Source organism: Stegodyphus dumicola, chromosome 5, assembly GCF_044657685.1.
Source record: "Stegodyphus dumicola isolate Sdum_Otavi_A_Nest chromosome 5, ASM4465768v1".
NCBI lineage: Eukaryota > Metazoa > Arthropoda > Arachnida > Araneae > Eresidae > Stegodyphus > Stegodyphus dumicola.
In genome coordinates this window covers 2,292,990-2,306,019 of record NC_140772.1, presented here as the reverse complement: position 1 = coordinate 2,306,019, position 13,030 = coordinate 2,292,990, and the positions used below count along the sequence as shown (strand labels likewise).

At 32.6% G+C, this 13,030-nt stretch overlaps 1 protein-coding gene and 1 long non-coding RNA gene across 8 annotated transcripts in view; one reads left to right on the top strand and one right to left on the bottom strand.

Moving 5' to 3' along the window:
• The window catches only part of LOC146997012 (transcription factor unc-3-like), a 98,782-nt gene that overhangs the window by 4,276 nt on the left and 81,476 nt on the right, over positions 1-13,030 (top strand). The window contains exon 1 of one of the 6 annotated variants that reach the window (XR_015041067.1): positions 5,799-5,878. The exons of 1 other annotated variant lie outside the window; for it this stretch is intronic. Coding sequence is in view for 1 of the 5 variants with exons in the window: in XM_085816437.1 (XP_085672563.1) it covers positions 9,994-10,019 (26 nt within the window). In the remaining 4 variants the exon portion in view is untranslated. Of the gene's footprint in view, positions 1-5,798; positions 5,883-9,585; positions 10,020-13,030 lie in introns of those variants that run through there. 4 more of the 6 variants (XR_015041066.1, XM_085816437.1, XR_015041064.1 and 1 more) reach the window with 4 other exon arrangements.
• The window catches only part of LOC146997013 (uncharacterized), a 51,507-nt gene that overhangs the window by 7,812 nt on the left and 30,665 nt on the right, over positions 1-13,030 (bottom strand). The gene's annotated exons all lie outside the window — the stretch shown is intronic.

Here is a 13,030-nt window from a genome sequence, read left to right as displayed (position 1 = left end):
TCTAGACGAGCAGTGACTTGATCCCCTGGCTCCTGGACTTGAGCAGCTCTGACTGGATGGCGGTCTCGACGGGTGGCTTGCTGGGCTGCCTCAAATTTCATGGCATACACTAAAGCGCTTTTCAGATCTTTAACATCCGCCATTCGCAGTGCTTTCTGTATTTCAGGGTCCCGGATGCCATCGATGAAATACTGCAGGGACAGGATTTCCCTTGTTTCTGTCGGGCACTCTGAAAAGGCGTGATGTGACAGCCTTTCAACATCCGTGGCGAGCTCCTGAAGCGTTTCGGTGAGCTTCTGTTGACGAGATTTTAATTGGAGCCTGCTGTAGTCTTTTAAACATTTCTCGCCGAAGCGCAGCTCCAAAGCGCAGGATAGAGCTTCGAAATCTAGCCTTTGATTTTCGGGAAGCGTCTGCAGGATATCCGCTGCGTCTGCTCTCAGAGAAGCGGCGAGATGACAGGCCTTAGCTTGGGAATCCCACCCATTCGCATCCGCAACGATAGAAAATTGTGTCCTATACACCTGCCAGGAGGTCTTCCCATCATATGTAGATAGTTTCAGAACGGAACGAGCAGGCATCGATAAAAATTTAAAACCTTCAGAATTGTTTCCTACCGTCGCTATGCACTTCTTTAGGCTGTCAACTTCTTTGGCGACGGCAGCAGAAACCTATCATCAATTTGTTGTTCGACGGCAGAAACTCTCTCTTCTATATGTCCAACTTTAGTTTCAACCGCGTCTATTCTGCCTTCCATAGCCTCAAATTTATTTTCTATTACGCAGGTAATTTCTCTTTTCATTTCGTCCTGACCTGCTTTCATCTCATTTTTAAGGGATTTCATCTCTTCCTTAACGGATTCCTGGCCCAATTTCATTTCTCCTTTGAGGGATTCCTGGCCCAATTTCATTTCTTCTTTAAAAGATGTTTGGCCAGCTTCCATCTTTTCTTGGAAAGCAGCAAAATCAGTAATGAGCTGTCTCAATTGTTCTTCCATCCCTCTTGTTATTGGCATTCAAATCCCACTTCTGACACCAAAAATTGTTGCGTGCATACGGGCTCGTTATGAAATGAATGCACAAGTCCGATGAAAAATGAACAAAAATTTATTATTATCACAACAAAAATGCTTAAATTTTCTCAAATTATCATGCAGTATTACAATATCTCGCAGTAGTTATCTTTTAACTACTCAAATGTCCAATAGAACGTAATTCAAAACAGCTAAAGAACGCTAATCCGCGAATTCGCTACAATCAACAAGAGCAGTTTTCTAAACAACAACAAACAAAGCAAGCAACTACTACGAACTGAGATGTTTTCCTTCTTTTATAAGATTTTAAAATCACGCGCTAGAATTTTCCAGTACTTTCTCGAAATCAAAAAGAGATATTTATTTATTTAACGCCCGCGCTCTTGTATTTTTAATTTTTCCGGCTTAGCTTTCTTTTAATATTCGTCACGCGCTGCACTGCGTGAGAAATAAAACCATTTAATTTATAATTGAACTAACATTAGCTTTTTAAATAGCAAATTCGTAACAATATTGAAAAGTTTTGCATGACTTTTTTTCTTCAACGGGAAGTTGGTAAATTTTTTTATTAGGATAATTAATATTTGTATTAAGGGATATAGCTTATTTTATTGTAATGTTTTTTCTCTTGAAAATATAAGATAAAATATCATTAATTATATTTTGCTTTTCAGAATTTTTTGTTTTTTGTATTCTTTTAATGTTATTTATTGCTCATTTCACTGTTTTTAAGATATTGAAAAATTTTGAGTGATTTTTTTTAGGAAACAAAGTTCTTAACCTCCTTTATACCATTTTCTTAAGATTTTGCAAAGGGAAGTTGGTTAATTTATTTATTAGGATAATTAATATTTGTATTAAGGGATATTGCTTATTTCATTGTAATTTTGTTATACGTAATAACTTTTTTTATGAAGTTCTTCTGCAGAGTAAAATTCTATGCAGTTTTTAAATTTAACGTTTGGTGTTCCCTTCAGCCATTTTTTCTGTACATTTAAAAGCCAGACGAAGGCTGCTAGTAAATGTAAAACACCAAGTACAGTGAAAACAGTTATCAAATTTTACAATTAAAGCCAGCGGTCAAGAAGTCAGATTTTTCTGTGCACAAAACTGAAAGTTTACTTTTGGTCCCACTCGGCAAAAAGACACTGAAAGTGTAGAAACTGACTTAATTCACAGTTCTGCTAAATTTGGCTCAGCCTTATTTAAACAACTTTTAAATTGCCCCACCTATTGGGTGCCTCCATAATAAAAAGACCACCACATCTGGCCTTGTATAGATTAATGGACTGGGTTACATTTGTAATTATTCACAATCTGCCATTGTATTTCTAAAATTCCATACTGAGATGAAATTCTTACTGATCTTCCCGCACTTTATTTCAATAAAGTGAGAATTCGAATTTTATAAAAACTATCTTTGATAATATTTATAAATTTTATTTACTCTTTTGAGAGCACAAACATGATTCCTCCAGATTAATAATAGCGAGTACAAATTTTTATATTGGACCTTTAGAACATCTTCTGATGTTGCCATTTCGGAAAAACACAACTCATTTTACTTTTATTCATAATTCACGATCTTTACATATGTGTATTTTAAGATTCTCTATTAATGTGTTTCTGATTTCACAAACAGAAGTCTTCAATTATGGAGAGGAGATGTTTAAAAATTTAAAACCTGTTTCTTGAAAAATTAAATATAACTTCAATGCACATGCAAGTTTGTTTTGAAGGTCTTGGGGTGAACATGCACATATGGCAAACTATATTTCTTTACAGTTTCCTGCATTCAAATACTTAACAATAATGTAAAAGAAAATGCAAAGTATTTTAAAATACTACGTTAAAATTTTGCTCTTAACTCGTGTAGACCTTTGTTTTTATTATCCGCGTATGTTTGTTTATATTTAATTGTGCCTTGTACACACTTGCATTCAGCATTTGTTTTACAGTACACTGAATTAATATATATGTTTTCCAGTTTGTAATAAATGTTCAGTTCTTTTGTATCATTTTAAGTATGCTTAAAAGTAAAATTTTTATGCATTTGTACAATTATTTGAATGCACTTTATTTTTCACTTTATTTCTCAATTGTTCTTCCATCCCTCTTGTTATTGGCATTCAAATCCCACTTCTGACACCAAAAATTGTTGCGTGCGTACGGGCTCGTTATGAAATGAATGCACAAGTCCGATGAAAAATGAACAAAAATTTATTATTATCACAACAAAAATGCTTAAATTTTCTCAAATTATCATGCAGTATTACAATATCTCACAGTAGTTATCTTTTAACTACTCAAATATCCAATAGAACGTAATTCAAAACAGCTAAAGAACGCTAATCCGCGAATTCGCTACAATCAACAAGAGCAGTTTTCTAAACAACAACAAACTAAGCAAGCAACTACTACGAACTGAGATGTTTTCCTTCTTTTATAAGATTTTAAAATCACGCGCTAGAATTTTCCAGTACTTTCTCGAAATCAAAAAGAGATATTTATTTATTTAACGCCCGCGCTCTTGTATTTTTAATTTTTCCGGCTTAGCTTTCTTTTAATATTCGTCACGCGCTGCACTGCGCGAGAAATAAAACCATTTAATTTATAATTGAACTAACATTAGCTTTTTAAATAGCAAATTCGTAACAATATTGAAAAGTTTTGCATGACTTTTTTTCTTCAACGGGAAGTTGGTAAATTGTTTTATTAGGATAATTAATATTTGTATTAAGGGATATAGCTTATTTTATTGTAATGTTTTTTCTCTTGAAAATATAAGATAAAATATCATTAATTATATTTTGCTTTTCAGAATTTTTTGTTTTTTGTATTCTTTTAATGTTATTTATTGCTCATTTCACTGTTTTTAAGATATTGAAAAATTTTGAGTGATTTTTTTTAGGAAACAAAGTTCTTAACCTCCTTTATACCATTTTCTTAAGATTTTGCAAAGGGAAGTTGGTTGATTTATTTATTAGGATAATTAATATTTGTATTAAGGGATATTGCTTATTTCATTGTAATTTTGTTATACGTAATAACTTTTTTTATGAAGTTCTTCTGCAGAGTAAAATTCTATGCAGTTTTTAAATTTAACGTTTGGTGTTCCCTTCAGCCATTTTTTCTGTACATTTAAAAGCCAGACGAAGGCTGCTAGTAAATGTAAAACACCAAGTACAGTGAAAACAGTTATCAAATTTTACAATTAAAGCCAGCGGTCAAGAAGTCAGATTTTTCTGTGCACAAAACTGAAAGTTTACTTTTGGTCCCACTCGGCAAAAAGACACTGAAAGTGTAGAAACTGACTTAATTCACAGTTCTGCTAAATTTGGCTCAGCCTTATTTAAACAACTTTTAAATTGCCCCACCTATTGGGTGCCTCCATAATAAAGAGACCACCACATCTGGCCTTGTATGGATTAATGGACTGGTTTACATTTGTAATTATTCACAATCTGCCATTGTATTTCTAAAATTCCATACTGAGATGAAATTCTTACTGATCTTCCCGCACTTTATTTCAATAAAGTGAGAATTCGAATCTTATAAAAACTATCTTTGATAATACTTATAAATTTTATTTACTCTTTTGAGAGCACAAACATGATTCCTCCAGATTAATAATAGCGAGTACAAATTTTTATATTGGACCTTTAGAACATCTTCTGATGTTGCCATTTCGGAAAAACACAACTCATTTTACTTTTATTCATAATTCACGATCTTTACATATGTGTATTTTAAGATTCTCTATTAATGTGTTTCTGATTTCACAAACAGAAGTCTTCAATTATGGAGAGGAGATGTTTAAAAATTTAAAACCTGTTTCTTGAAAAATTAAATATAACTTCAATGCACATGCAAGTTTGTTTTGAAGGTCTTGGGGTGAACATGCAGATATGGCAAACTATATTTCTTTTCAGTTTCCTGCATTCAAATACTTAACAATAATGTAAAAGAAAATGCAAAGTATTTTAAAATACTACGTTAAAATTTTGCTCTTAACGCGTGTAGACCTTTGTTTTTATTATCCGCGTATGTTTGTTTATATTTAATTGTGCCTTGTACACACTTGCATTCAGCATTTGTTTTACAGTACACTGAATTAATATATATATTTTCCAGTTTGTAATAAATGTTCAGTTCTTTTGTATCATTTTAAGTATGCTTAAAAGTAAAATTTTTATGCATTTGTACAATTATTTGAATGCACTTTATTTTTCACTTTATTTCTCAATTGTTCTTCCATCCCTCTTGTTATTGGCATTCAAATCCCACTTCTGACACCAAAAATTGTTGCGTGCGTACGGGCTCGTTATGAAATGAATGCACAAGTCCGATGAAAAATGAACAAAAATTTATTATTATCACAACAAAAATGCTTAAATTTTCTCAAATTATCATGCAGTATTACAATATCTCACAGTAGTTATCTTTTAACTACTCAAATATCCAATAGAACGTAATTCAAAACAGCTAAAGAACGCTAATCCGCGAATTCGCTACAATCAACAAGAGCAGTTTTCTAAACAACAACAAACTAAGCAAGCAACTACTACGAACTGAGATGTTTTCCTTCTTTTATAAGATTTTAAAATCACGCGCTAGAATTTTCCAGTACTTTCTCGAAATCAAAAAGAGATATTTATTTATTTAACGCCCGCGCTCTTGTATTTTTAATTTTTCCGGCTTAGCTTTCTTTTAATATTCGTCACGCGCTGCACTGCGCGAGAAATAAAACCATTTAATTTATAATTGAACTAACATTAGCTTTTTAAATAGCAAATTCGTAACAATATTGAAAAGTTTTGCATGACTTTTTTTCTTCAACGGGAAGTTGGTAAATTGTTTTATTAGGATAATTAATATTTGTATTAAGGGATATAGCTTATTTTATTGTAATGTTTTTTCTCTTGAAAATATAAGATAAAATATCATTAATTATATTTTGCTTTTCAGAATTTTTTGTTTTTTGTATTCTTTTAATGTTATTTATTGCTCATTTCACTGTTTTTAAGATATTGAAAAATTTTGAGTGATTTTTTTTAGGAAACAAAGTTCTTAACCTCCTTTATACCATTTTCTTAAGATTTTGCAAAGGGAAGTTGGTTGATTTATTTATTAGGATAATTAATATTTGTATTAAGGGATATTGCTTATTTCATTGTAATTTTGTTATACGTAATAACTTTTTTTATGAAGTTCTTCTGCAGAGTAAAATTCTATGCAGTTTTTAAATTTAACGTTTGGTGTTCCCTTCAGCCATTTTTTCTGTACATTTAAAAGCCAGACGAAGGCTGCTAGTAAATGTAAAACACCAAGTACAGTGAAAACAGTTATCAAATTTTACAATTAAAGCCAGCGGTCAAGAAGTCAGATTTTTCTGTGCACAAAACTGAAAGTTTACTTTTGGTCCCACTCGGCAAAAAGACACTGAAAGTGTAGAAACTGACTTAATTCACAGTTCTGCTAAATTTGGCTCAGCCTTATTTAAACAACTTTTAAATTGCCCCACCTATTGGGTGCCTCCATAATAAAGAGACCACCACATCTGGCCTTGTATGGATTAATGGACTGGTTTACATTTGTAATTATTCACAATCTGCCATTGTATTTCTAAAATTCCATACTGAGATGAAATTCTTACTGATCTTCCCGCACTTTATTTCAATAAAGTGAGAATTCGAATCTTATAAAAACTATCTTTGATAATACTTATAAATTTTATTTACTCTTTTGAGAGCACAAACATGATTCCTCCAGATTAATAATAGCGAGTACAAATTTTTATATTGGACCTTTAGAACATCTTCTGATGTTGCCATTTCGGAAAAACACAACTCATTTTACTTTTATTCATAATTCACGATCTTTACATATGTGTATTTTAAGATTCTCTATTAATGTGTTTCTGATTTCACAAACAGAAGTCTTCAATTATGGAGAGGAGATGTTTAAAAATTTAAAACCTGTTTCTTGAAAAATTAAATATAACTTCAATGCACATGCAAGTTTGTTTTGAAGGTCTTGGGGTGAACATGCAGATATGGCAAACTATATTTCTTTTCAGTTTCCTGCATTCAAATACTTAACAATAATGTAAAAGAAAATGCAAAGTATTTTAAAATACTACGTTAAAATTTTGCTCTTAACGCGTGTAGACCTTTGTTTTTATTATCCGCGTATGTTTGTTTATATTTAATTGTGCCTTGTACACACTTGCATTCAGCATTTGTTTTACAGTACACTGAATTAATATATATATTTTCCAGTTTGTAATAAATGTTCAGTTCTTTTGTATCATTTTAAGTATGCTTAAAAGTAAAATTTTTATGCATTTGTACAATTATTTGAATGCACTTTATTTTTTGAAACTCTGGTTGCAGAACTCTGAAACTTTGTGCTTTGATTTTTATTGATATTACGGCAAATCTCATTAGGGTTATCTGTCTAGAGAAATGGATGCCTTCGTGGAGGACGTTCTAATTGAAACTGGCTCGCAGACACGTTACACATGGGGCAAACCAGGAAAACGCCCATGCAATTAGAACATTTTCGAATTATTTCGCTTGGCACAACGGATTTTAGAAATCCAAACCGGAAACTTACGCAGTGTTTTTCGCGATTGTTCTATGGAATATGAACACATGCATAATGGAGACGCACTCGTATGCGCATAACGTACATATACTTAATCCTTTGCAATGACGGAATTAACATAAAGGCTTTCACTTTACGTCATATGATGCATACTATACACAGAAACCTTATGAAATTCTATTTCTCGTTCTTGAATACTAGGTATATAGCTTATAACCGTTTCAACCAGGTATCGTCAACGCAGTGCTCGCTGGTTCCAAGATGCTCCCTAAGCAGTTTCAAACTACCCTTTTTCAAATATTGGCCCACGAGCTGCCGAGCGGTAAAGTCGCAGAACACTGAGAGCTCGTTACGAGGTTCGGATCGGGCTGGCTGCATGGGCGTTGTCGTGGTTTCCTCATGTGTAACGTGTATGCGAACCAGTTTCCCTTAAAAGTCCTTCACGAAGGCATCCCTCCTCGTAGGCAGATAGCTCTCGAATGCTTTGTCGTAATCAAATAAACAAGCCAAATCTTTCAAATATCTAAATGGCAATTTTTGGATATTCGGAAGACAAATATTCGAAATTGTAACGAATGATTTTTGTAAATTTCTTATTTTTGCTTTCCCATGGTAAGAAATGTAAAAGCAGCAAAATTAGCCTTTTAACATAAACTGAATGCTAGCAAAATCAAAATAACACTTCATGACAAGATGAATCAACTTTCGATTGCTAGGAACATCTGATTCCGCATACAATGAACTATTTTCTATCCCCATTAACCTCATATACTCTGTCCAACCAGGTGCACTGCGCTTTACATAGATTACTTCCTGTTCATATGTTATTTAATTAATTTGCCTTCTAAATTCAAGCAAAATTCGCATTCTTCTCTTCAGATTGGAAGATAACGAGGGCATACAGACAGCATTGATTTCGCAATGGTTGGTACTAAGAAAATGTTATGTCAGCTGATTGTTGTGTGACAACAACTTATTTCATTGCACAACAACAAGCCTCAGTTTTCTTGCTTAGCTGGCAACATTTATGAACAAAGAACTATAGCAATGTACTAAAGCAACTTTTATTATGAGTTTTCATTTAGTTCACTAATGGCCCACCAGCGGGCAAGCGGTAAAGTCGCTGAACACTGGTAGTTCGATTCGAGGTTCGAATCCCGCGAACGGGCTGGCTGCATAGGTGTTTTCGTGGTTTTCCCCCACGTGTAACGTATATACGAGCCAGTTTCCCTTAGAAAGTCCTCCACGAAGGGCATCCCTCTCTTTAGGCAGATAGCCCTCGAGGCTTTGCCGTAATTAAATAACCTAACCTAACCTAGTTCACTAATGTTTACTGTGGGTGGCAAACTGGGCCAATGATTGGGCCTTGTCTCAGGTGAACTACTCGAAGAGGTGCCAAATTAGCCACAAAAATTTAGAAATTAGACTTCGGAAGTACATCAAGAAGTTGAAAAAGAATTAAAATACTTTCGAGTACTCCGGATGAATTAAGCGAAGAATTCATAATACTAATTTTTTTTTTAAAGCGCTGAGGTTTCGCAGCACTGGATGTTTCTAACATCAAAATTTAATCTTCGAACAAACGTGTTGAATTTTAGCTCGTTGCAATGGCTCAACTAGCCTAGATAGCACCATGGCGCAGACGTTAATATTCTCTACTATCAATTGTTTATTAGCAAAGCAACAAATCATGTTTTTGGCATAGATTTAGTCAAGATTTAGAGATCTTGTCTAAATCTCGCCAAACATTAATTTTGTTGCTTTGCTAATTTTATGTTTCACTTTGGTGTGTTTCTCTTTTCTTGGGCTGAAGATTTTACTTCACCATAACAAACTTTGTAAAGTCTATTGAGTTTACATAAACTATATAATATCGATATCAATACTATACAGTATCGCAACAGCCTATTTTTGTTGCCAATGACGAAATGCTATAATTGGCTAGATCTTCTGCACTTTCAATACACCTTTCCTTGGAGAACCATGATCGCTGCGTGGAGCCCGCGAGGCAGCATATCAGTTGATCCGGAACAAATCTCACCACCTGTACACTCTCAACTTATAACTGATTTTGGAACTATTTTTGTCGCAACCCACATAAGGCATAAAGGCCGACTAGAATAGCGTTGAAGGATCTAAATGAAGGTATTTACCGATAAAGTGTTCCATTATTATCAAGTTTTTGCTTCACTTTTGAGTAAAATTTGTTGTCGAACGATAACCATGGTGCGAGGTTGTATTGATACTTATTTTGGGACGGAACTGTATAGTTAGTTTTGTGATGGTTATTTCTGGATTACACTGCTGGATGGATTAAATGAGTTTTCTGTCAGCCTGTTTCATTAATTGTTATGTCTGGAAAACGATTGTATCTAAGGTAAGACATGACTTCTTTTTCTTCATTTTTGAGTTGTTCTCTTGTTTATAATGAAATAATAAATTTAATTTTTCATCATAAAATAGAAACGGAGTTTTAAATTTTTAACTTTTTTTGTGTGTGTGTAAGATTTAAGACGAGCCGTCGTGTCTGATTTTAATGCAACTGATATCGACATTAAAGAACACCTTATAAACGTTCAGTTTCGCTTCGTTGATTTTATAAGATAACCAGTATCGAATATATAATTTTAAAAGAATCTGTTCTTGTAACATGAATAAGTAAGCAATAAAATTTTGGAAAGAGAGAAATAAATGAAAAAAATGAATGAATTTTATGAAGGAACAGAAATAAATGAAAGCGATAAAGCTGTCAATTTAAAGATTTGAAACACGAAAATGAAATTAAAACATAAAAACCGGTTCGATCAGATATAGTCAATCTGATTAAATATTAAGAAAAATACTGAATCATCCATAATCAATGATTGATCCTCCAAAATTACGCCTGAGAAGACCGGAATTTAAAATAAAACGTCCACGGTCTAGAAATTTTAAAAGTTTGGAATTCTACCAATAGTCAAAGATTTGTGGAGGCATCCCGGTCATAAATGACGCGCGCAAATTGGAGAAGCTTTCAGCTAAATAGGTTTTAAATATGAAAAGTTCCCGACAGTTCCGGCCCATTTATCTTAATGAAGAAGGATGAAACACTCACGGATCAATTATGGCAATAATCATTTGTCATTAATCAAGATATCCGTTGGAAAGCATTTTAAGTGCCCTAACCATTCTCTCTGTCTGCGACACCCTTGATTTATCCTTTCCGTTTCCCAGGTACACGAGGTAAAGGAAGGAAATCGCTAAGCAAGCTATTCCATATGGGATTTTGGCACAGCATCCTTCAGAAAAAATTCTATTACGTTAATGATTTCTAAATCTTCTAATGTCCCTAAACCTGAAATATACATCACGTGAACTACACTGATGTATGCTGCTATCGTCTTGGAGATGTTCATCCAAGTTCGAATCTTGAGATTGCCAGAGTACAAGCTATTTGTGATTGTGAATCAGTTTAGGTAAAAGCTTTCTAACCGGGGGTGTGGAAAAGCAGCTCAAAACTTATAAGATTTGTGCTATTTTTGTTTTAAAAGGGAGTTTGATATCACAGCAAAGAGAAAAATACTTGTTCGGGCTGAATGTAGATTATGTTTATTGAAAAAAATTGGAAAAAAAACAGCATATCATCAACTAAAGGAATAGCATAACTAATATGGAGTTAGTACAACATCTTTTAAGAAGTGATATAGTAGTGTATGTTTGATAGCGATTAAGGTCCATTTTTACTACACTTTCTGAGATGAAAATATTTAGATACATTTTTTGGAGATCCGCGGCGAATGCTAAACTGTGTTGTTATTTGTTTAGAGCAATTATATTTACTTGATAATTGTAATTTTAATTTAGAAGTCAAACAACAAAAATCAGCGTTATATTTTCAAATTTTCACAGGACTCGTTTCGATGATTTTACCGAACCATCAGCAAATCATGATGGTTCGGGAAAACCATCGAAAGGAGACCTGTGAAAATTTGAAAATATAACGCTGATTTTTGTTGTTTAACTAATTAATACTTGTTCGGCATGTTATTGTATCTTAATTGTAATTTTATTTACTTCATATTAAATTTCTGCTCTCACATTTTACCTCCATGAAAAAATATTTACTATTCTTCTTGTTAAATAAATTGACAGTTGACATCACAGGCATTTTGAAAAGAATTTTATGTATATTGGACTAAATATTGTAGATTTTAATGGGCTTCATATACTATGAGCTCAGTAATGCTGAATATAACTGATTTTATACTGCGAATTTAGTTGTTTTGAAAGAAAATTCCAAGCATCGCTACTTTAAAATCACAGTTTTTATTAGGTAGAGACGTTCTGAATTTTGAAACCATGTCAAATAATTAAATTTGTTTTTTATATAGCATTGCGTCTAAATACATTCTTTGAGGTACCTGAATTTTACAAATCAAGAATTGGAGGCGGTTTCTCTAATCATTTTAAACTAAACATAAGGCAGCCTTTAAGAGAAAACTTACTCATGTGTCATTATATGTCTCATTGCCTTAAATGCCTATTGTATTTTAAAATGAAACACTTACTTTCTTTTGAAAACTTTTGTATCTCTCTACAGTAGCAAATAATATCAAGAACCCCTCCCCCCCATTTAAATCTTTGGCAATGTACAATGAATACTTACAATGCTGAAGGACTTTTACACATGTAATCTTAATAATCGTAGGCTCTAAACAGTTAGCTGTTAATTCTTAGAAAATAACCATTTTAGAAAATCGTTCGAGCTTCTACATCTGCTAATGTTAAATAAAATATTGTTTATTAGAAATTCTTCAGATTATGGATTAGACGCATTTTTTATATCATCACTTACTTTCAAAAGTAAATTTTTACGTTTCAATTAAAAATTACAAATAAGTAATATTTATTCTAAATTTCATGGAAAAAGTGATTTAAAGTTTTACGTCGCCTGTTTTCAAAATTCATTACTGGGATTACTATTGAATCAAGAGTCAAAATTTTCATTACGAAAATTGTACAAATTTTTTTAACTTGGAAGTGTTTACAACTTTGTGATATTAAATTTAATAGCACGAGTGATTAAGTAAAAAATAGTGATTTGTAAGTCAGAAGTAAATTATTTAAGCTGTAATAGGAAGAAAAGCTTATTTTGAATGTTAGATATTCCAAATAAATCAAACGAAGTACGGCATGCAATATATTAAAATAAAACTCTTTACTTACGCTGTATTTAAGCACATGTATTGGTATATAAAGGGCTACTTGTGCTGTTTACATATGATTTTGAAATATGTAAATCTTGAAACCATCCGCCCATTAAGTTTAAAATCCTTTCCTATAAAAACAATACAATTCTTTTGTTATATTTTGAACTCACAGATAATACCATTTTTATTCATTAGGCTA